Raw genomic sequence first — 21,558 nt, 5'->3', positions numbered from 1 at the left:
ACAACCAAGGCCCCCTGCTGGTGAACATTTTATTTTGGCCTGCAGCCTAGGCCTGACTCCATTCCCAACCTTTCCATAGTTCTGATAAAACTGAGCCAATGTCCTGCTGATTGATCATGGGTCAGGGCTAGTAATGTAATTACTTTGTAACAGCTCTACAATTCTTGAGTGATCGCTGCATTTGTTTGGAAGGCTTATGGGGGAAATGGTATATTCTCAGAATGTGTCATAGATGGATAAGAAGACAAGCATCCATTTAATATGAGTACTTCGATGCGATGCTGCCACTCAATAGATCTGTGGTTTATTGAGCATATTCAGAAATTAAATACATCCAGTAATACAAATTACTATGTACAATTAACAATATAGTTGACTTACATCATTGTGTTTGTGTAAATACTAAACAAATAAATTCCATATATGAATTAATTGTTTAGGAAACTGGTTTCCTCAACTATTTTATTACAGTTACAGAATGAATCAAGAAAGTTATCTATGAGCTAGAACCGCTGTTTTCATTTAGTTTTTCTCAGCGATAAAGTTTCAGGCTCCCTGCAGAACGCGTTTATATTTTTTTAACTGTTGCTATCCCTGGAATATGTATTGGTTATGTCAGAACCTCGTAAGAGTTCAGTGTTTTGCACTAGCCTGATGACAAAGCATCAGCAGTGCAGTAACATGTGTATGAGATTCTATGAACAGATCAGTGTTGTAGTCAAGACCACCTAATCCGAGACCAAGTCATGACCAAGACCAGAGTGTATCAAGACCCAGACAAGACTTTGAGGGGTCAAGACCAAGGCAGGGCGATACCGGGTCAAGACCAGACCACTCAAAATACACAAGCAGTACGGTTTGACTAGGTAATAAGTTAGATTTGATCTGTAACTGTATTTGAACTAAAAATGCACTCTTAACGTAGTGCTGTGTGCTTATGGCCAGGCATTTTTCATTAGTACTCGGTCTCTGCTTTCACATCTCTCTCTCCCCCAAGTGAAGGAGCACGGTACCGCAGCGTTTAACTTAACATCATGAAGTTGGGAGAGGTATGCAGCTGACATGAGTAACGTTGATGTAACATAACTTTATATTCATCATTAGCTACATCATTAGCTTTATGTGGCCTGGCTCGTTATCACAAACAAAATCTGGCAAGCAACTGAAACTAACACCCGTCGCCCTGAAACATACAGTATGTTACATAGCTAATACTAGCTAAATCTCTTTGTGTAATGGGGGAAGAGATTTCTGAAGAGTTTTGGTACAGAGGCACATTGCAAACGTTAGGTAGCAAGCTTTGCTTACGCCTCACCTTTTAAAAAGTTTTCTTTCTAAATGCTAGGGGAGTCAGGTGGCTGAGCGGTTAGGGAATCGGGCTAGTAATCTGAAGGTTACCAGTTTGATTCCCGGCTGTGCAAAATGACATTGTGTCCTTGTGCAAGGCACTTAACCCTACTTGCTTCTGGGGAATGTCCCTGTACTTACTGTAAGTCGCTCCGGATAACAGCATCTGCTAAATGACTAAATGTAAATGCTGGTAAAAGTTTGATGTAGGCCTAGTTCCAGCCATCTCAGTGTCTCTTTGCCGTTATTGTAAACGCTTTGTGGTTCAGGTAACCAAATCTAATTATAGCTGGTTTGGCCAACATCTTCAGACAGCCACTGTTTCGCCAATCTTCCTCATTCACTTTTGGGGGGTGATGGGTAATTTCAAAATTAGAAATGAGTTAAGTTATAGACCAATTATCATCCTACGTCACACCACTGTCAAGCATGCTCAACTGCGCATGTCGGCTGCAAAAGACGAACTTCTCCCGGGTATAATATACTTGGAGTGTCGATCAGGTCATCATATATCTCTGGCCACTGGATTTCAGAGCTTGACATGAACTTTTTGAGGCACTTGTGTTTTGGACAAGTACATTTGTTTCATTTGTCCATGCATAAAAGTCACTTGACCCCCGATACCTTTAAATAGCCTGATCAAGTGATAGGGCAAAACTAGCCTGGCTAACGGAGGTCACTTTCTCAGGCAAATGACGAATGAAACAGGCTCGGTTAAAGAAATCCGAGATGCTGGCTATCTTCAGCAGGCTTGTATCTACAAAAGGCAGTCCTCCCTGACGTTTTTACTGTAGAATGGAGTAAACGGGCAAAACTAGGCTGGCTCGTGCAAAACTAGCCTGGCTAACGAAGGTCGCTTTTCAGGCAAATGATGAATGAAACAGGCTTGGTTAAAGAAATCCGAGATGCTGGCTATCTTCAGCAGGCTTGTATCTACAAAAGGCAGTCCTCCCTGACCTTTATAGTGTAGAATGGAGTGAAATACAACATTGTGCACACTGCCAGTGAGCGACCCGAGTCTGACTGAGGCTAACAATGTCTAAACAGACATTCTCACTCAAATTTCAAGACTTTCATAACCCAAATCAAAATTCTTAGGTGACAGATCAATGGGGAATCACTTTTTCTCTTAACCCTTGTGCTGCCTTCGGGTCACATGACCCAAAGGTTCATAACGAACCATCGTTGTGTTTACCCAATTTTACCCAATACAAAAACAAATAAAAATATTTTTCTTTTAACCTTCGCAATGTGGGGGGTCTGAGACAGCCCAACGGTTAAAAGAAAATGCTTCACTTTGTTTTTGTATGCGTTAAAGTTGCCGCAATACGACGGTGGGTCACACTGACTGATGGGTCAGAATGACCCGAAGATAACACAAGGTTAAAGGCTGTCCTCCTCGAACTTTTTTGGTCTTTTTAAATCAAACTATTTGTATAATCCGTGCACTTCTCTAGCCATTATAAAGCCTATCCTTTCCAAGTTTTCTGCAGCCACATTGAGCGTGCATCCCGAATGCTTACAAACAAATAATTGGTCTATTGGTTGCATTTGAAGCGTGATGTTTTACATCCAATAACAATAATGATATTAACAAATAAATTAAACAATGCACAGGCAATTTAGTGATATTCCCACAGTTGTGGTCTTGACCTGTCTTGAAATAAAATCCAGAGTCCTCTTTGTCCGAGACAAGACCGAGTAATGCGGTAGATTCCGAGACAAGACAGAGACCTTCAAAATGTGGTCTCGAGACCACAACCGGTCTCGAGTACTACAACACTGGAACAGATCCATCCATCCAGATCCATATGCCCTACCCCTGTGTTTTGGTTAAAAGCATTGATATCCTTTGAACCTCTTTGCACAGACACTGACAGTTTGTCTGCATCTCCATCATTAAAGTCGGATCATGTGTTTTTTCTGTGTGCATTGTTTGGCATGTTCACAAAGTTTCTGCTGGCAAGGATGGCATTATGTGTTTGTTTATCCTGTTAGGGCCAGGCTGACCCTAATGAGTTCTGATTCCTGGGTTCAAAGCTTTTTTCCAAGGCTATATTTTAGCTCAGGGTGAACAAAGCTAAAATACACTTTAATACACTCACTTGTCTAGCCTGCCAGGCAGGCCAAGTCTGTCTCCAACAAGCTAACAAGAAAGGAGGCACAACAAAGCTGGAGACTGCAATTCAAAGCCATGCATGCATAAACAGTTAGATAGAGGAAGGATGTTTGTATTGTGAGAGCCTTACAGCCTTCATCTTCCTACCCCTCCTCCAGTGTTCATATGAGGACAGCTTTTGCCATGGGACTGTGGAGCAATGGAAACCATGTGCGGTCCATGCTGCATGGACAAACAGACACATGACTGAGAGGAAATACTTTGAAAGCCCATAGCTATGGTTTGGTGTAGTCTTCAAGCAGCATGATCTGACTAAAAAAGCTGTGCACCTTCAGAGTTTTACCCGAAAGCACAGATCTAGCTGGGTGACGTCCAGCAATGTCTAAATGTGGATCCATCATAAGTGAATCTGTAATCTGTTGAATTTAGGGAAATGCAAAAACATTTGTGTGATATAAAAAGCCTCTATCACCCTATTCCTCAGTGGGTGGAAAAGGGCAATCTAACTTTTGTTAGCCTATAGGCTCACAAACATGTCAGAGCCTGTGGGACCCAATGCATTACAGCATCCCAGTAAACACATGACAACGTTGCCAGTAAGTGCTCATTTGGTCACCCGCGACATTACCTTCTGGCAACGTTGCCACGATGTTGTACCTTGGTCGGCTGGATACGTTATTTTTGGTCCCGTGGACGTTGCCGCGACTTCGTAGCAACGTTCTAAAGTGAATGTTGCCAGTTGGTGCCGTGGACAACGTTGCCGCGACGTTGTACCTTGGTCGGCTGGATACCTTATTTTTGGTCCCGTGGACAACGTTGCCGCAACGTCGTATGGTCGGCTACCAGGGGTGCAGATGGAATTTTTGAACTGGGGGGGGGGGGGGGGGGGGACCAAGCTGTCAGCAAATTATTCCAACTCAATTACTTATCTGGTATAATATGTGTTTCTTATATACTAGTGTAATAATTGGACCAATACGCTGTTCCTATTGGTCCAGAAGACGTTCTCAAAAGTTAAATACTTTAACCCTTGTGTTATCTTCGGGTCATTCTGACCCATCAGTCATGGTGACCCACCGTCGTATTGCGACAACTTTACCGCATACAAAAATAAAGTGAGGAATTTTCTTTTAACCGTTGGGCTGTCTCAGACCCCCCACATTGCAAAGGTTAAAAGAAAATTATTTGTATTTGTTTTTGTATTGGGTAAAAGTGGGTAAACACAACGATGGTTCGTTATGAACCTTTGGGTCATGTGACCCGAAAGCAGCACAAGGGTTAAATAAGCATAACGCACTTTTTTTTCCAAAAGTTTTGTAGTACTTTTTTGTGGCCGTTACACACGCTAATACACGCTAACAACGCTAACATTGCCTAATCAGCAGTGCAGTTATTAACTGATGCTTGTCACCTTACGTAGGGAGAGTGGTGGGGACGGATCGGGGTCACTAGGAGTCTGGGGGGGACATGTCCCCCCCGTCCCCAGTGCCATCTGCGTGCATGTCGGCTACGTTAATTTTGGTACCATGGGTTACGTTGCCGTTACGTCGCTCTTTGGTCGTAGGACAACGGATCTCTAGTGCATTATAAGTGGTTTACCCAGACATGGAGAGATCACACTAGACTGCTCTCAGTTCTGACACTTTTGTAATGTAGCCCAGTCTACATGAACTTCAATCACACACAATATTAAATGTTGTATCCCAGCACGTATAAATGTAGACAATGCATGTAATTAATGTGCAACTCAGCCCCAGCATGTCATTGGTCATCAAATTTCTCATATGCAGAAACGTAATAAATAAAATACACCGAATTTGGAATATAATTCTAATATCAAATCGAATATCGAATATAAGTCTTTCATTCTTTACTATAAACATGTACAAAAGCAATCAATGTGTGATGTGTAACATAAGCAAACATTCTTTGTATAGCATACCAAAGCTATATGACACACAATGCAAATTTGTGCTCCAATAATTCGGTAATACAAAATTGTAAGCGACTCTTAAGAGTTTCATTTCCAAAGACAAGTCATCACAGAATATTACAGTTCTCCCTGAGCAAACCTGCCCCTCAGTCTGCCCCTGAGCAACAAAGTTGCGCATGCCCATTTCAACACATCGCTGAATCTGGGGTTTCAGAAGAGATTTTGCAGGGGTTATCTTAAGTTCCACCGGCTTTCACGCATTGGTTTTCACCTGGAAAATAGCTACTTCAAAGGTGAGTTTCTTTACAGAAATAGTTCTAAATATATAAATGTATTTGCAGAAATGTTATGGGGCATGCTATTACGTATAGGTTTGAAATGTAGGCTATTTAGCCTGTTTATTTGCTATCAGATACACATTATTTAAGTTAGGATTTTGCTAGCTAGAGGTAAGCCTCCAGACAGTTATGTTGAAATAGTGAAAATGCATATATGATATCAAAGTTTAGCGTCTTAAAAAATACCCACAAAGTAATCAGTGAAAATTTGTGCTGTTAAATGATTAAAATATTTAATCACAATTAATCGCATTAATGTCATAGTTAACTCGCGATTAATCGCACATTTTTATCTATTCTAAATGTCCATTGATTTCTTTTTGTCCCATAATTTTGTTTCATTTTAATGCTCTTATCAACATGGAAAAGTGGATCGGATTGACTATGGCTGCTCACCGTGGCCAAAATGAGCGCCCTGTTTTTTCCGCAACAGAGCCAACAGAGCAACAGCTTGCTCGAAGGTTACTCAGAATTTGAAGATTTTATTAGAACGCCAGGGAACACCTCAAAGTCTGCAAAATCCAAGAAAGAGGGCTGGCAAAAAGTAGCAGACCAAATTAAATGTAGAGGAGTGACCACGCGTTTTATCGCTTATTAGAGTAAGCTAGGCCTTTGCTTTCATATTTTCATTTATCATCTTTAATGTCATATGATGTGGTTTCAACAAATGTATTATGTAAATGACACCCTCACAAAAAAACGATAGGCTATCCTCTCAAAAAGTATAGGCTAGCATATTGCGCTGTGCTTAAGGAGCCTATCTATCACGCAATGAGCAATTAATTCGGTTTCATGTTAAATTCTCCCAATTATTCTTGCACCTTCTGCAACAGGTTCCTGTAGTAAAAACGATGTACGGAGAACGGGCCCCAGCTCTGAAGTGGTGCTATTTGCGAACCACGTACGAACCACTTTTCCGGTTCTCTGTCTGTCGAAAGAGAAAGAACTGGTTCGTGATTAAGCACCGGCTCCGAACCGACACCCAAAATGCATTGGTGGAAAAGGGGTATGTGACTCCACATTAATTGGAGCGCTGAAGTTTAAAAACACAAACACAGCTTTGAGATGGATCCCAAGCCACGGTGGACAACAAAAAAAGGACCAATAAAGGTTAGATCATTTTTTTGTATGTCACAAAGATTGTACTAGTATACATGCCACCCCCATCACCCTGTGTGACTCCCCAGTCAACACTTTGGAGTCCTTCCGCTTCCTGGGCACTATCCTCTCCCAGGACCTCAAGTGGGAACTGAACATCAGCTCCCTCATCAAGAAAGCACAACAGAGGATGTACTTCCTTCGGCAGCTGAAGAAGTTCAACCCGCCAAAGACAATGATGGTGCACTTCTACTCAGCCATCATTGAGTCCATCCTCACCTTCTCCATCACCGTCTGGTACGCTGCTGCCACTGCCAAGGACAAGAGCAGGCTGCAGCGTATCATCCGCACTGCTGAGAAGGTGATTGGCTGCAATCTGCCTACCCTCGAGGACCTGCAAACCTCGAGGACCCTGAGGCGAGCGAGGAAGATTGTGGCCGAGTCCTCCCACCCAATACCTCACGCCACAAAAACAGTTTCTTCCCTTCCGCTGTTGGCCTCTTCAACAAGGCCAAGGGACCACACTGACTCTAATGACTTCCTGCTTAAAACACACTGCATTACAAAATTGTATCTTGTACATTTGTATTTTTTGTAATATTTGTATTTTTATATTTTAATTTACGGCAACTTATATTTTATTGTATATTTAATTTAATTCTAATCCCACTTAGTACTGCTAGTTTATGTACCCTTAGTATAGATAGTCCACATATTTAAATTTTAGGTTCCTATATGTTTATTGTATGCACCTTCCTGCCAAAGCAAATTCCTTGTCTGTGCAAACTTTCATGGCGAATAAATCCCATCCTGATTCTGATGCCATAATTTCATCACAATCAGAATTCGGTTCATTCGCCATGTATGTTATACAAACACGGAATTTACTGTGGCAGGGAGGTGCAAACACTAAACATATACGAATCTTAAATTAGGTAAAGGTACAGAACTATTCCTAAGAACTAAACAATCTAAGAATAAAACAACTTAAATATAAAATATATATAAGAATAAGGATAACAATGAGCAGCATGAGTGGTCAACATAGTGCAATCAGATACTAGGTTAAATAATGAATGAATGTCAATGGGAGTCCTTGGCCTTGTTGAAGAGGCCAGTAGCAGATGGAAAGAAACTGTTCTTATGGCGTGAGGTTTTGGTCCTGATGGACCGCAGCCTTCTGCCGGAGGGGAGTAGCTGGAACAGGGAGTGGCCAGGGTGGGAGGGGTCGGCCACAATCTTCCTCGCTCGCCTCAGGGTCCTCAAGGTGTGCAGGTCTGGACGCTGCAGTTTGCTATTGTCCTTGGCAGCAGCGTACCAGATGGTGATGGAAGAGGTGAGGATGGACTCAATGATGGCTGTGTAGAAGTGCACCATCATTGTCTTTGGCGGGTTGAATTTCTTCAACTGCCATAGGAAGTACATCCTCTGTTGTGCTTTCTTGGTGAGGGAGCTGATGTTCAGTTCCCACTTGAGGTCCTGGGAGAGGATGGTGCCCAGGAAGCGGAAGGACTCCACAGTGTTGACTGGGGAGTCGCACAGGGTGATGGGGGTGAGTGGGGCTGTATTCTTCCTGAAGTCCACAACCATCTCCACTGTCTTACATTTACATTTAGTCATTTAGCAGACACTCTTATCCAGAGCGACTTACAGTAAGTACAGGGACATTCCCCCGAGGCAAGTAGGGTGAAGTGCCTTGCCCAAGGACACAACGTCAGTTGCATGACCGGGAATCGAACTGGCAACCTTCGGATTACTAGCCCGATTCCCTCACCGCTCAGCCAACAGACTCCCTTCCGTCTTAAGAGCATTGAGCTCTAAGTTGTTCTAGCTGCACCAGGTCACCAGGTTGTCAGCTTCCCACCTATAATCAGACTCGTCCCAGTCAGAGATGAGCCCAATGAGGGTGGTGTCGTCCTCAAACTTCAGAAGTTTGACAGATGGATAACTGGAGGTGCAACTGTTGGTGTACAGGGAGAAGAGCAGAGGGGAAAGGACACAGCCCTGAGGACATCCGGTGCTGATGGACCGGGAGTCAGAGACTTGTGTTCCCAGCTTAACGCACTGCTTCCTGTCAGACAGGAAGTCTGTGCTCCACCTGCAGGTGGAGTCGGGCATGTTCAGCTGGGAGAGCTTGTCCTGAAGCAGGGCGGGGATGATGGTGTTGAAGGCAGAGCTGAAATCCACAAACAGGATCCTGGCGTAGGATGCTGGGGAGACCAGGTGCTGTAGTGTGAAGTGGAGGGCCATGTTAACGGCGTCATCCACCGACCTGTTGGCTCTGTAGACAAACTACAGTGGGTCCAGGAAAGGGTCGGTGATGGATTTGAGGTGTGCCAGCACAAGGTGCTCAAAAGACTTCATTACCACAGAGAGGTGAGGGCGATGGGTCTGTAGTCATTAAGTCCTGTTGGCCTTGGCTTTTTGGGCACAGGGATGATGGTGGAGGACTTGAGACAGGCTGGCACATGGCATGTCTCTAGGGAGGTGTTAAAGATGTTGGTTAACACCGGAGACAGCTGGTCAGCGCAGTGCTTGAGGGTGGCAGGAGAGACAGAGTCCGGCCCAGCTGCTTTGCGGGGGTTCTGCCTCTTGAAAAGTCTGTTAACTTCACCCTCCTGAATGGAGAGAGTCGTCACTGTAGAGGGGGGAGGCCACATGGGTGGGAGGTTAGATCAGGACAGTCCAATTGTCTTTCAAATCTACAGTAGAACTCGTTCAGGTCGTTGGCCAGGCGGGAGTCGTTAGTGGAGTGGGGGGCTCTGGGCTTGTAGTTGGTAATCTGCCTGAGGCCTCTCCAGACAGAAGCAGAGTCGTTAGCAGAGAACTGGCGCCTCAGTCTCTCTGAGTACAGTCGTTTAGCCTCTCTCACCGCCTTGCTAAACCTGTTCTTCGACTCCTTGAATCTGTCTCTATCCCCACTCCTAAATGCTTCCTCCTTTTCTGACCTCAACCTTCTGAGCTCTGCTGAGAACCAGGGCTTTGTTGTTGAAGTTCACCCTGGTGCGTGTTGGAATACAGCAGTCCTCACAGAAGCTGATGTATGATGTCACAGCCTCTGTGAGTTCATCCAGACTATTGGTAACGGTCGTGAACATATCCCAGTCAGTACAGTCCAAGCACGCCTGCAGATCCTCCATAGCCTCACTGGTTCACTGTTTTGATGTCCTCACAACAGGTTTACAGAGCTTTAATTTCTGCCTGTATGCAGGAATCAGATGGACCATGGCCAGAGTGACCCAGTGCTGCACGAGGGATGGCTTGGTAGGCTCTACTGACTGTAGTGTAGCAGTGATCCAGCGTGTTCTCTTTTCTGGTTGGGCATTTGATGAATTGTCTGTATTTAGGGAGTTCGTGGCTAAGATTACCTTTGTTAAAGTCGCCGAGTACGATAACAAGGGAATCCGGGTTTGCTCGTTCCACACTCAGAATCTGGTCGTCGAGCATGCATTGGGCCTCTTTAACCTGTGGACCCGGTGCCATGTAGACTCCGACAAAAATGAGTGACGCAAATTCTCTGGGCGAGTAAAAAGGTTTATAGCTTATAAAAAATGATTCCAGATCCGGAGAACAATGTTGCAGAATCACTGTCACATCTACACACCAGCCACTGTTGATGTAGAAACAAATACCACCGCCTTCGGTTTTGCCGGAGAGTGCAGTGTCCTGGTCAGCTCTCACGAGTTGAAAGCCTACCAGATGCAATGCGTTGTCCGGGATCAATTCGCACAGCCATGTCTCCGTGAAGCACAAAACCGAAAATGAAAGAAAGTCCATGTTTTTCACCATCTGTAGCTGAAGTTAGTCCATTTTATTGCACAGGGAACGTACGTTGGAGAGGAAAAAACTTGGAAGCACGGTTCAGATTCCACGTCTGCGTAGCCGAACTAGCGCTCCCACTCGCTTTCCCCTTCTTCGGCGTTTCACTGCATGGGCAAAGCCTAGCGCGGCACTGGCTAGAATTCCCACTAAATCTGCCGCTGGAAGCAGAAAAGTGGGAAATAAATCCACAGGAGTTGTAGTCCTGATGTTTAGAAGTACTTTTCTTGTTAGAGAACCCCGGAAATCTTGGCAGAAGATTGAATTAACAGACAAAACAAGACAAAACAGAGCGCACCTAGCAACCGAGGCAGCCATCATCTGCGCCATCTTGGATCTCTATGTCACTTATCTTAAACTGTGCATAGAGACTACTTTTCTTCCTCTGCCACAACCACAACCAGTGACTGCAACATCCCATTGTTAGACAGATTATCCTACCACCGTCACACAGCCTAGCACTGTGTCCCTGGGAAATGATGGTAAAGTAATGAATGACCGTTTATACATTTAGTCATTTAGCACATTTAGATTTACAGTAAGTACAGGGACATTCCCCCGACCTTCTGATCTATAGCCCGATTCCCTAACAGATCAGCTACCTGACTCCTGTTAACATAACAGTGACAATAATTGTATGAGCCAAAGGGTCCCCTAAAGGCTATGTTTTGAAGTAAAAGCATGACTTAAAACGTTTGCATCACCAGATGCCATACCCTTAGGTGTCAACTCTGGTCTGGTGGAGGAGAACCCATTGGGGGCCCAGGAAAACAGCTGGCAGCCAGGCAAGTGCAAATATAAGACACTCAAAAAAATACTCAAAGCTTTTCAATAGCATTGCCAACTCATTGTAAGGCATACCTAAGTTGTTCTGATCGTGGTGGGGGGATACATATTTACATATTATACATATTCATAGAAAGAAAAGGAAAATACATTTTACTGATAGAGAAATTAGAAAACTTCTAGAGTTGTTTACTCAGAATAGAAGCGTGCTCATGGGGAAATGTAATGATATCAACACAAACAAACAGAAACAATCAGCTTGGAAATCGATCACCAATAAAATTAACAGTGGATTTGTGTGATCCTGGACAACTTTTTCTCGCCTTAATGTCCTTTCCATATGTTGTCTATAAACAAGACGCGCTGCATGTGCGATCAAACTGTTGTACATTATAATTACCATGGATATTAGTCCGATTTTCCAACTTACGCCTGCTCCCCACTAGGCGTAAAATGTACACCCAGGTGCAGCACATAAAGGGCTTAAGTCTAACTGGTGCACTAGTCGTAACTTTCAGTTCTACGTCGGACGTAGCGTTACACCCAGGCGTACGCCCAGCTGGTGCACTCGGCTCCTGGAGTTCCGAAATAGAGTGGTAGGTGTTTGGAGATGCCATGAACTATGGCTTTTGGCATTCAACGTTCAAATTGGTGCTGACAATAAGTTCATGACTTCTAATTGCAGACGCTGTGATGAAGTGGAAGACGGGACTGGGAGAGAAGGCTGTGGAGCTCCTCATAGCGGAGACACTCAAACAAGCCCCGGCAGGCCATTCAAAACAAGTCAGGTGAATGAATCATGATTGCAGCTTCCATATCCAACCTTTCACATGGCTATGTGACACAAAAATAGAATCACATAATATTTTTTTAATGATTTATATTATTTTAGATGTCATTTTTTAGGACTTGTATAGCCCCTTTCACACGTGCAATTATGTTGATAGGAAACTAACTTATTTTGTGCTTCATAGTCAGGGCCAACAAACAGGACCTGTAGCGGGGACTGGCAGAAGATTTTAATTCACTGTTTGGCACTTTGTTTGAAATAAAATTACTGAATGTTACATGGAAATGCTGCCTCGTTTATGATTAGCTTGAGTAAGGCTACACATCACACAAACATAGTCCTCCTAAAGTTGGCTACCATGTATCCTATTATACAAGATCAAGTAGCATTTTGGGCAAATGAGGTCTGCATATGAACCGCCCCAATATAAGCAGTAGAATTGAGAAATATAGGTTACTTGATTAACGTCGCAATTACGGACAGGCAACGTCACAAAATTACGTTGCTAGGAGGTCGCTGTTACGGACTGGCAACGTCACAAAATTACATTGCTAGGAGGTCGGCAACGTCACAAAATTACGTTGATAAGAGGTCGCCGTTACGAACTGGCAACGTCACAAATTTACGTTGCTAGTAGGTCACGGTTACAGACTGGCAACGTCACAAAAATTGCGTTGCGGTTACGTCGCCAAAGACGTTGCGGCAATGTATGTTTGGTCATCGATTGACATTGTGGCAACGAAACTGTGTTAGCTGGGATGCCCTGCCCTGTGTCTCTCTGTGATCATTATGTCATCATTATGTGATCCAACTTGATTCACATCATTCCGCTTATACCATGGTCATTTTTTTTTTACAAACTTTAATTTATGTTTTCATGCGTTTTGTAATAGAAAACGAGCCATGTCACTGTCCCAAAATCAATATCAAGATTTTCACGAAGAAAGTATCGGCCATATACTAGTACTAGGCTATAGTTTGGCCGCAGCCTGTGGAGCAGGTTGAATAGCAAATTGATGTGAAATGACCGCATCAAAGTTGACATTTTCTCCCAACAGTAATTATAATTTGAAAGTATGTTTAACAACAAGACTAGCCAGCTATCGAGCAATGTCATTGTCCCCAAATCAAATCAAGATTTTTACGGACAAAATAATCGGCATGTCATGTTGGCCGCGGGATGTGAGTTGAGCGGTTACGTGACACTGACAGTAAATCCAGAAAAGGAACATTTTCCAAATAGGTTAAAAGAAATATTGAAGTCACTCATTGTTGTAGCTAATTACATGCTAGGCTTTGACTCCATCCCTGTTGTTATGGTTACTTATTTCAGACAATTTGTACAGGCTCATACTATGTAGCAAGCGCAATAATTTAGAACGGTGAACAAACTGTTTTGCTGGAACTACTTAGTAGGTGTCCATATATCACCTGATAATGGACACCCCTGCAGCCAATCATAATCGAGTATTCACCCAGACCATGGTATAGACCAATTATTTGTTTGTAAACATTCGGGATGCGTGCGCAGCATGGTGGCAGAAAACCGGGAAAAGATTGCATTTTTAACGGCTAGAGAATTACACGGATAGTTAGATTTAAAAAGACCAAAAAGGTCGAGGAGGACAGTCTTGAAATTTGAGTGAGAATGTCGCCCGGTAGCAGCCATGTCTTGGTCGCAAAGTTCATAATTTTACAGTTCAGTAAATTCTACACCAAAAAAATTCACAATGTTGTATTTTACTCCATTCTACACCAAAGATTTCGTGGAGGACTGCCTTTTGAAGATACAAGCCTGCTAAAGATAGCCAGTATCTCGAATTTCTTTAACCAAGCCTGTTTCATTCATCATTTGCCTGAGAAAGCGACCTCCGTTAGCCAGGATAGTTTTACCCGTTTCACTCGGTCAGGCTATTTCAAGGTCTGGGGGGACAAGTGACTTTTGTGCATGGACAAGAGAAACGTAAATGTACTTGCCCACATGACAAGTGCCTCAAACAGTTAATGTCAAGCCCTGCAATCCAGTGGCCAGAGACAATAATTACCTGATCGACACTCCAAGTGTATATACCCGGGAGAAGTTCGTCTTTTGCCACCGACATGCGCAGTTGAGCCTGCTTGACGTTGTGTGACGTAGGGTGATAATTGGTCTATAAGGATCCATATAGCACACCCACACCTACTGTACCTACAGTCGGACTAACAAAATTCAGTCAGGAGTCAGGTGGCTGAGCGGTTAGGGAATCGGGCTAGTAATCTGAAGGTTGCCAGTTCGATTCCCGGCCGTGCCAATTGACGTTGTGTCCTTAGGCAAGGCACTTCGGCAATTCCTCGGGGGAATGTCCCTGTACTTAGTGTAAGTCGCTCTGGATAAGAGCGTCTGCTAAATGACTAAATGTAAAATTGAAAGGGATTATGCTAAGCGGTTCTCTCAGGCACCTCACCCGTTTCCATTTTCTTTTATCCACACTTCAATGTTTTGATTTACAAGAACGTGAAAGACAAATTGGTTGTGTTTCATTGAGGGGTTATCAGATTAAATGGTGGTGAACTCAAGACCTTTTCTTCACATCTATTTTACTTGTGATGTGTGTTGATGCTATAACATGCCTGAAAGGCACCTTGCCCTGGTGGCTCCCCTTTCCACCTCTGTTCATGGGCAACGTTCATGGGTTTTGAAGGACTGAAATTCTTTGTGTTTATTCCAATATGTAATGATGGTATCCAATGACACAAATCTGTGTTCTAGAAAGAGTGGTCTGGAGTCGCAGAGGTCCGATAATATCAGTTTTAATGCAGCAGTTAGAAATCAACACGTCCAGAGCTCTGGGGTTGTCTACGTTTCCCAACCCGCAACAGAGTTTGGGTTGGTTCACTAAGTCCAACTAGCTATCTTTCCCTCCCCAGCATATATTATACAGTGCAATTAAAACACAAAGATGAAAAGAGGGTTGAGCTTGTTCTCTCGTGCATCAGGGAGTTGTTCTTGCCTATACGCGTCCCACCTGCTCGGGTGCCGTCTCCACCCGGTTTCAAGGTTGTTTCTTAAAATAAAGAGATAGTGACACAAAATACAGCCTTTTTCCCAAACTGGGGTCGAAACTCGTCTGGATTGTTCCTCTTTCTCCGCCCACACCCCTGACTCCCCCGCCCTGTGTGAGACACAATGTTTAAGCCTGAGCACACTTCTAAGTTCATAAGACAGAGATTTAATAAGCACAATGCATAACTTTAATAAGCACAATATATTCTTTAGTTTCGAAAATGGGTTTCATAACAATGACACAGACGTTTGTAAAACACATTTTTATTTATGAATATTTCAGATAATTTTTGTTTTGCATAACATTTTACAGAGAACCAACTTCTCAATTCCAAATGAACAATGCCAAGCAAGGCTTTGAACCAGTGTCCTGACATTTCATCCTACCTGTCAGACTGTCCTACCATGGCTTACTGTGCATGCACACATCAATATTGCGTCACTAATTTATTTTAGACTGGAAGGACAATTCTGGTTTTTGAATCCGGTTCTTCTCGAATCTTGGTTCCAATTCCAAACATTTTTGGAAGAGAAAAGATAAGAATATAATGTTCTGTCAGCTAGCTCTACTACCACTACTATCAGAACAAACACAGCTAGCCAACTCATACCTTCATCAAGACCTAAAGATCCCCTGACATGCTGTTTATGGATGTTTTTATATAGGCCTTAGTGGTCCCCTAATACTGTATCTGAAGTCTCTTTCCCAAAATTCAGCCTTGGTGCAGAATTACAGCCACTACGAGCAGTCCCACAATGAGCTTTCCTCAGGACGTGCCGTTTCTGTGTCTGTAGCTTTAAATGCTATGAGGAAGAAAGAGGCGGGGCTAACTGCCATGCTTCGGTCGTTTGCAAGCCATGATGTCTCGAGGAAAAGCCAATGTTGCGCTTGCACGGTCGTATCTCATTTTTTCATTAGTGGGACAAATTCTCTGTGCGGGCAAAGCAGAGAAAGGGGAGGTAACCCACAATAGGGGGATTTTCAAAACCGAGCGTTTGAGCTATCATTTTCTCAAAGGCGGAGAAGAATACCCAGGGCATGGTTTTCACCTATTGACATTTCTAGTCACTGGGGGACCAAAGGCAGGCTAGGGGAACTCATATTAATGTTATATAACCTCCTAAACTGAAGTTTTCATGTCATGGGACCTTTAATTGTTTTTTGACACCTTAGAACGTCAAAGCTGGAGTTCCCAGAAGAATGGAACTGGTTTTCTATACCCAACCCTATTCATAATGTATATCTGTATATCCAGTATTTGATAACTTAATGTTTTTAGTTGAATGCTAACTCAGGAAGTTATTAATTACGGAGATATTCGCCCATTGTATTTGTAACAGACATGGCCACGCTCCGTCACAAGGTCTACGGGCCGATGTTCGCCACTCGCTGGGCTTGAACATGCCACCTCTGACTTGCCAAGCGCAACCACTACCAGCTACGCCAACGAAAAGCTAGCTCTTTGTTGACACGGGTGGCCTGTTATATACTTAAGGAGTGAGTTTCACGGATTCACACCTGTTACATATGTTACTGGTTTTCACCACGTGGTAATGTCAGATAACTAGCTGAGTTTCAGGAAATGTGAGAAGTGCTAGCTAACGTCATGATAGTTACTAGTGTACTGTTGCAGCTCACCTCTCAAATCTTTTGCTGTTGTGGTGAAAAAAATTGTCAAGAGCAATTTCCCAGTATTGACTCTTTTCTCTGCCCTTTCTTTTTTGTGCACCATATTTATGTTGCGAAGACAACGTAATCCAACTGTCACACTGAGTTGCACTGCAAAATACTTGGGAATTTGGAATGTGCAGTTGGAGCAAATCATTTATTAAAGCGGGAAGGAGGGGGGCCCTAGTTTATTAGAAAATTTGACATATTTCCGCAAGTGTATTATTTTGGTTTGAAATATTGATTTGATTGACAAATGATTACTACAGACATGAAAATCAACACAGGAATAATGGGCCCCCTCCAAGCCATGTGCTTCGTGAATAATATTCACCTTTCCCCTCGTTTGTGATGGCCCTGCTGATAGGGCAATCTGATTAGGTATTTTGCACTGTAAAATCATCCTACCTGTTTATTTTAGACTGTTAGGACCATCTGATGAAGATGGACCGATAGATACAGGGATTGATATATAGCTATAATTTTGTTATACGGTAGGAAAATCTGACAAGGTAGGATGAATCAACACAACACCTGTTCAAGGAAAAACAGAAACAATTGATATTTCGCTTGGAACAAAAACGAAACCAGAAACTTTATATTTTATGTTCTGGAACAGAAATGTTTATTTGAAATAATGGTAACCAGTCACTAACGTTATTTTTTTCATTTTCTTATGTACTCCAACAAATTAAAACACATTCTGCTTGGCATCATTTTGGTGCAGAGTTTACTTCCTGTCATCATCTGAATGTTAATGATGTATTCAGAAAGTGTGGTCTCTCTAACCTTCTTTAACCAGAGGAGGTAAATATTATGCTATGCACCTTTTTAAAATATTGGTCTTAGACATCAACCTAATCAATGTTTGATAGATATGCTACAATGTCAAGAGAACTTCTTGAAAATATCTAGCTAGCTCCAGTTACATAGAAAAGCCTAAAAACAAGTTTAGCTTTGCGGGTCACGCTCAGGCCTCCATGCTTCCTATTCTGTGTTGTGGAGATCCGCCCTTTCTCAGTCACTGCTGGTGCCGTCATCTTGATGGCAGTCGGGACGGACACGATCTCTGCTTCGTTTGTCTCAGCCCACATCACGACAGTTGCTATGTTTTCATCCGGGAGGAGTCCCTCGAGCCGGTTGTCTCTGCACTGAACTCCAATGGAGAGAGTTTGGCTGCGGACGACGCCCCTGAGGACCCTATCGAGGCAGAGTCTGCCTCTGCCTCCACCATGTCGGTAAGGAGATATCTTGAGATAATTCTACATGCCACCTTCATCGTGGGAACTAAGAAAACGAGATTGCCTTCTATATGTGATCACCTCTCCGCCTCCTTGGTGGATAGAGCGTTCATGCTGAGCATCCAATGCGCAACAGCCGTTGGCCAGGCTGCCCTGCTCTCTGCGGCCATCGCCAAACTTACCACTGGAAGACTCGAAGTTCTTTCGAAAGACATGGCTTCGGCGGCGCTGTTCCTGAACCAAAAGGGGGCTACATGTGCTGGTCGCCTTATGGCGACCGCAACTGTGATCCAGCGTCACCTCTGGCTGTCCCTCACGGTCATGAAGGACGCAGACAAAACAACACTTCTCAACGCCCCCATCTGGGCTGCAGGTCTCTTCAGTCATGCAGTCCCTCTCCCTGCAACAACCCCAGCTGCAAAATTAATGGTCAAATATTTTCTATTGTGTTAACATTTTAAATGCGTTAGAACACATTCATCTCGAGACGAGTTTGTTCAGAATAAGCTACATATAGCAGGTCGACTGACTCGATTTCCTTCTCATACTTTCCCATAGCGTCACAGTGCATTTCCCTGTTGAAGCCTGGCGTCCATGGACTTCAATGGGGCTGCTTTGATTTTTTTTTTCAGTGCTTCAAACTATATGGTCATTGGATAAATGCTGCGATTATGTCCCGCCCACGGATGCTCTGCGTCTCTGGGGGTGAATGGAGGAGTGGGCTGGCCTGGATGCCGGGTTTCAGCGTGATGATTGGAGGGTCTGTCGAAAGACTGCATCTCCTTTTGATTGACAGCGATTTTGTACTATAAAAAGTCGCCGAAGCTATTCAAGCTCAGTCCCATCGCGGATTTTGCAAGTGTAGTCGAAAGAGAAACTGCCGCAACCTATTTCTTGGTATTTGTTTGGCTCCCTCACTTAGTGAGGGAAAAAAATATTTGATCCCCTGCTGAATTTAGTTTACCCACTGACAAAGAAATGTTAAAATAATGATTCTGCTTGGAACGAACCGAGTGTAAAAAAAGTATGGTTTGAAGCCCTAATGCTAAGACTCTGTACTAATGAGTGAAGTCTGTAATTCCTCTGTCATAACTTCCCAATGTGGAAGTCTCCAGCCACAATGTGGCAGCAAGTAACTGGTTGATTTAAAAGAAGACATAGAGCCTTGTCGTGACTTTGATATGTTACTGAGTTAATGTAAATGAGCCCATACAAAAAGTGAAAGAATATAAACCTCAAGTAGATGACACATGTACACTCAGTCAGACATAATCAACCTTTTCTCTACAGCCACCACCGACTGGAGAGTGATTAACGTCATCATTGAGGTTGTAAAGTGACAGTTGATCATGCTGTAAACTTGCGTCAAACTCATTTTAACTTTCTTCCATGCACATGGACAATCCACACAACAATGATGAACACATCAGGCCATAGACATTTCATGCAAGACTTCAATCGCATTCCTAGAAACACCTACGTAAAGTTATAATAACAATTGGACTTAATAGATTCATCCACAACAGTATAAAAGTAGTAGTACAGTTTTTTTTCCGTTTTTTTTTTCATAGAATGCCCTCCGATGGGACTGGAGACACTGAAGATAGATGACTTCCAGCTTCATGCCTCCACCATGAGACGCTACGGGCTTGGAGCTCACAGGGGTCGCCTCAACATCCAGGTGGGGCTGAAAAAGCAACCGAGGTTGCGAGGTTGCGCCTGCAATACTCACTATGAAAAAAACAAAAAACAAATCAATGTTCCAAAGCAAAATGTAGAAACATTAAGTGTTGGTTGTCTGTAATTGTGTAGAGATGTCTCAATGGTCTCATTGTGCAAAGATATCTCAATAAAACGTCATACTAATTGTTGGGATTTTAACCCTGTGAATGCTGGATGTTGTGCATTAGCCGCTTCAGGGCTCCTGTCAGAGAGCACAAGTCACCAGGTGGAGTTTAAGGTTTTACTTGGTAGTAAGATGTTGCACTGCAGGCAGTCACAAACTGTACATTGGATCAATGAATGAATGAAAAAAGGAGATTTCTGAAAATAAACCCCAAAAAGGTACATTAATATCACAGCTGTTATATCTACTATGATTTGACATTAATCAACAAGTTATTAATCACTTAACAACAAATACGGAAATAAAGTATCACACTGTGCAAGTAAAATAAACATCCTCTCTAGCACAATAACGATTAGCACCACAACAAACGTATCACACGCTAGCTAGGAACGTGTGTGATGTACGGTGAAAAGTTAGCAAGCTAGCAATATAACGTCACTGTGTCCAATCCCGACCGGTTTTTAGCTAACATTCTGATAAAATGCCACTTCAAATATTGATAAAAATGATCGTATCACGTTTTCAGCTGATTTACTGATTTCACCTTAAGCTTTAACTTAACTTTGGAGCTAAATATTGTTAAAACATTTAGAGTTAGCTTAGCCTTTACTAGAGCCGGTAAAAAGACGCTGGCGCCGGTAAATTAGCCGTGCGCTACCCTTGTCCAAACCCGACCGCACTTCTATCCTCGTAGTAAACACTCGCCGCTGCTGTTTTTCAAGGGATATTAACTTGATCCAGGGTCACCAAACTGACCATCAATGCTGTCAACATATCCGGGGACGTAGTTATGTCCTCCACAATAAGATATCACGCTTCAACATCTCCAAACTATGCGATAAAATCTCAATTGGACTGTATACCACCACCTGCTGGATGTTTTGTTGAACTCAAAGTTTGCTAGCCCCCATCCCTTCCTTCCCTCGATTACAGATCACATCACACATGATCGTGTATTTTCATTGGCTAGACAAAGTAGTGTTAAGCTAGCGTTGAAATACACTCATATGCTAACCCATATAGTAGCAGTACGACGACCACAAGTGGTCTTTCGGCCAAAGTAACTTTCCTATATTATTTAGACATGTAAACGTCCATATATGTTTACATTTACATTTATTCATTTAGCAGACACTTTTATCCAAAGCGACTTCCAAGAGAGAGCTTTACATGTTCATGAAATTTGACACGTAGATTGTTTGGTATGCCTAAAATAATACTACTTACACTTTGCTGGCGATCGCAAAAGAAAATGCTGGCAAAAAGACCGGAAACTGAGTGTCCAAACCCCGTTCGGGTTTGGACAATAGGAGTTTACGGCGGTCGGGATTGGACACAGTGACGTTACATATTAACTCGCAGCTTCGCATCGCTGGGTAAAACGGCTAACATTGAGTACTTGTTTTAGACTGAAACAACTCAGGCAGTACTCGTATCAGACTGAAACAACTGAAGAATAGCTTGATCTGCTGTAAAAATAGATAGACATAAGGAGTACGAACTTACATCGTCTCTGACTTCTGTAC

At 43.1% G+C, this 21,558-nt stretch overlaps 1 protein-coding gene and 1 long non-coding RNA gene across 6 annotated transcripts in view; both read left to right on the top strand.

The window, feature by feature from the left end:
- Positions 1-21,558, top strand: part of cpxm2 (carboxypeptidase X (M14 family), member 2) — a 177,437-nt gene that overhangs the window by 3,743 nt on the left and 152,136 nt on the right. For all 5 annotated transcript variants that reach the window (XM_067244759.1, XM_067244761.1, XM_067244758.1 and 2 more), the window contains one exon: positions 19,755-19,864. In XM_067244759.1, the coding sequence (XP_067100860.1) occupies positions 19,755-19,864 (110 nt within the window). The remainder of the gene's footprint in view (positions 1-19,754; positions 19,865-21,558) is intronic.
- On the top strand, positions 11,804-12,478 carry LOC136950439 (uncharacterized). Its single transcript, XR_010877492.1, has 3 exons — positions 11,804-12,036; positions 12,126-12,228; positions 12,415-12,478. It is a non-coding gene; the product is annotated as an uncharacterized lncRNA (long non-coding RNA).

Source organism: Osmerus mordax, chromosome 10 (assembly GCF_038355195.1).
Source record: "Osmerus mordax isolate fOsmMor3 chromosome 10, fOsmMor3.pri, whole genome shotgun sequence".
NCBI lineage: Eukaryota > Metazoa > Chordata > Actinopteri > Osmeriformes > Osmeridae > Osmerus > Osmerus mordax.
Note: the sequence above shows the minus strand (reverse complement) of the source record. Positions and strands in the feature narration are given on the sequence as shown.